Source organism: Mustela putorius, unplaced genomic scaffold, assembly GCF_011764305.1.
Source record: "Mustela putorius furo isolate JIRA1106 unplaced genomic scaffold, ASM1176430v1.1 tig00003853_pilon_pilon_pilon, whole genome shotgun sequence".
Lineage (NCBI taxonomy): Eukaryota > Metazoa > Chordata > Mammalia > Carnivora > Mustelidae > Mustela > Mustela putorius.
In genome coordinates, this window is record NW_025422005.1 from 1,499,917 (window position 1) to 1,502,447 (window position 2,531).

The 2,531-nt window shown below is 64.7% G+C and overlaps 1 protein-coding gene across 1 annotated transcript; it reads left to right on the forward strand.

Moving 5' to 3' along the window:
* The first annotated feature begins 749 nt into the window (after positions 1 to 749).
* Positions 750 to 2,185, forward strand: ACTRT2 (actin related protein T2). Its single transcript, XM_004768729.3, has one exon. The coding sequence runs from the start codon at positions 961 to 963 to the stop codon at positions 2,092 to 2,094; it is 1,134 nt and encodes a 377-aa protein (XP_004768786.1). The 5' UTR covers positions 750 to 960; the 3' UTR covers positions 2,095 to 2,185.
* Positions 2,186 to 2,531: the final 346 nt, after the last annotated feature.

Sequence of the window (2,531 nt, forward strand, 5' to 3'; positions counted from 1 at the left end):
TGCCTGGCTCCTCGGGCTTGACCCACAGCCTTGTGCCTGAGCCGCCTTGCTGCTGGGCTTCTCCTTGACCTGGTCATTTCTGAGCCCACGTCAGTACGTGTGGCTGACCGTGTGACGGTCCACAGACACGGGGTGACCCGCTCTGGGAACCTCCGATCCCGTCGTCGGAGGTCATGCCCTCCACCCCACGCATCACTGCCTGTCGCTCTGTGCCAACGCGTCCAGGCTGGGGAGAGCAGCGAGGGGCCCTGACCTCAAGCCAGAGCAGGGCCAGGCCTTCCTGGAGGGAAGCCTGCGGGCCGAGAGCATGCTGCTTTGCGTCTGTCCTGTGGGACGGGAGCCTGGGCTCGTGGGGTGCAGGGAAGACAAATCCCCAAGGGCTACCTGGGGGAGGCCACACATCCTGACGCCTGCCGTGGTGGCTCGCGGACACGTTCCTCCAACCCGCACCCGTGTCTGGCTTGGGCCCTCTTCTTAGCAAAGGGACGCCACACTCAGCAGACTCCAGTCCTCCGTGCGGGCCTGGGCCGGGCTGCTTCCCCGGGTTCCAAGCCCCTCCTCAGCCCCCAGGCCCCGCAAGAGTGCCCGTGGGCCTGGTTTGCCCTGGGCCGTTTGGAGTCTCCCCTGGGAAGGAGGACGGGGCCCCGGAGCCCCCCTGCCCCAAAGGTCCTCTGCCACTGGCTGAGGACAATTGTTGCTTGGCTGGATTGTTACATGTGGGACCATCACCCCTGAAAGGGCCGCGGCCCGCCCCGGGCTGCCTGAGAGCAGGGCAGACCTGCGGCGAGGATGGAGGGCCCCCGCGGACCGGCCGCCTGCTAGCCTGCCGGGGAGTCGCCGCAGAGCAGCGGAACCCTGCGCCCTCCGGGCTTCCAGAGAGGCCTCTTGCGTCACAAAGTGGGCCGACGGCGTTCTGCCTACGTTTGGGGGAAGCCCGAAGAGGACGAGGACGCTGCAGGCATGTTTAATCCGCACGCGCTGGAGTCTCCCGCTGTGATTTTTGACAACGGCTCCGGGCTCTGCAAAGCGGGCCTCTCTGGAGAGATCGGGCCCCGCCACGTCATCAGCTCCGTGGTGGGGTACCCCAAGTTCAAGATGTCCTCAGCCGGGGCCAGCCAGAAGAAGTACTTCGTGGGGGAAGAGGCCGTGCACAAGCGGGAGGTCCTGCAGCTGCGCTACCCCATCGAGCGGGGCCTGATCACCCGTTGGGAGGACGTGGAGAGGCTCTGCAAACACCTGTTCGAGTGGGAGCTAGGGGTGAAGGCCAGCGACCGGCCCGTGCTCATGACGGAGCCCTCCCTGAACCCCAGGGAGGCCCGGGAGAAGATGGCCACGATGATGTTTGAGAACTTCAACGTGCCCGCCTTCTACCTGTCGGACCAGGCCGTGCTGGCCCTCTACGCCTCCGCCTGCGTCACGGGCCTGGTGGTGGACAGCGGGGACGGGGTCACTTGCACCGTCCCCATCTTCGAAGGCTACTCCCTGCCTCACGCCGTCACCAAGCTCTACGTGGCGGGAAGGGACATCACAGAGCACCTCACGCGGCTGCTGCTGGCGAGTGGGCGGCCCTTCCCGTGCGTGCTGGACAAGGCCCTGGTGGACGACATCAAGGAGAAGCTGTGCTACGTGGCCCTGGAGCCCGAGAAGGAGATGTCGCGGAGGCCGGAGGAGGTCCTCAGAGAGTACAAGCTGCCGGACGGGAACGTCATCTACGTCGGGGACCAGCTGCACCAGGCCCCCGAGGCCCTGTTCGCGCCCGAGCAGCTGGGCGTCCAGAACCCGGGCCTCTCGAAGATGGTCTCCTGCAGCATCACCAAGTGTGATGCGGACATCCAGAAGACCCTTTTTGGGGAGATCGTGTTGTCCGGGGGCACCACTCTGTTCCAGGGCCTCGACGACCGTCTTCTGAGGGAGCTGGAGCAGCTCGCTTCCAAAGGGACCCCCATCAAGATCACGGCCCCCCCGGACAGGTGGTTCTCCACGTGGATTGGGGCCTCCATCGTCACCTCCCTGAGCAGCTTCAAGCAGATGTGGGTCACCTCCGCCGATTTCAAAGAGTTCGGGGCATCCGTGGTTCAGAGAAGGTGCTTCTGAGGGGCTGAGGGCGAGGGGTGGGTGTGGGCAGCGAGCTTGCCCCTCGGTGCCGACAGGGTGTTCAATAAAGGACAAAATCGTGTTCAGCCTCTGGTCATGACGTCGGGCTCTTTATTCTAGGTGGCCCCGGAGGAATTTCCCACCGTGGTCATGAACCCCCTTTAAGGGGCTTCCCCACCCCCTGGTCCCTAGAAAGCCCTGGGTTAGGAGTCGAGGCTGTTTCCATCTGCAGAGTTGGTCCCAAAAGCAGGGGCCCGAGTTTGATCCCGCAGGGCCCTGGGCTCTCCGTTTAAAAAAACGTGGGTCTGGGGTGGTCTGGGACAGTCAGCCCTGGTCGGGGACAGGAACCGACAGGAGTGCTCCCTGCTCTGGGGGCCAAGAGAGCTGGCGGTGGGTCTTTAGTATGGTCCGGCTTTTGTGGCTTTTACGAGGCCGGA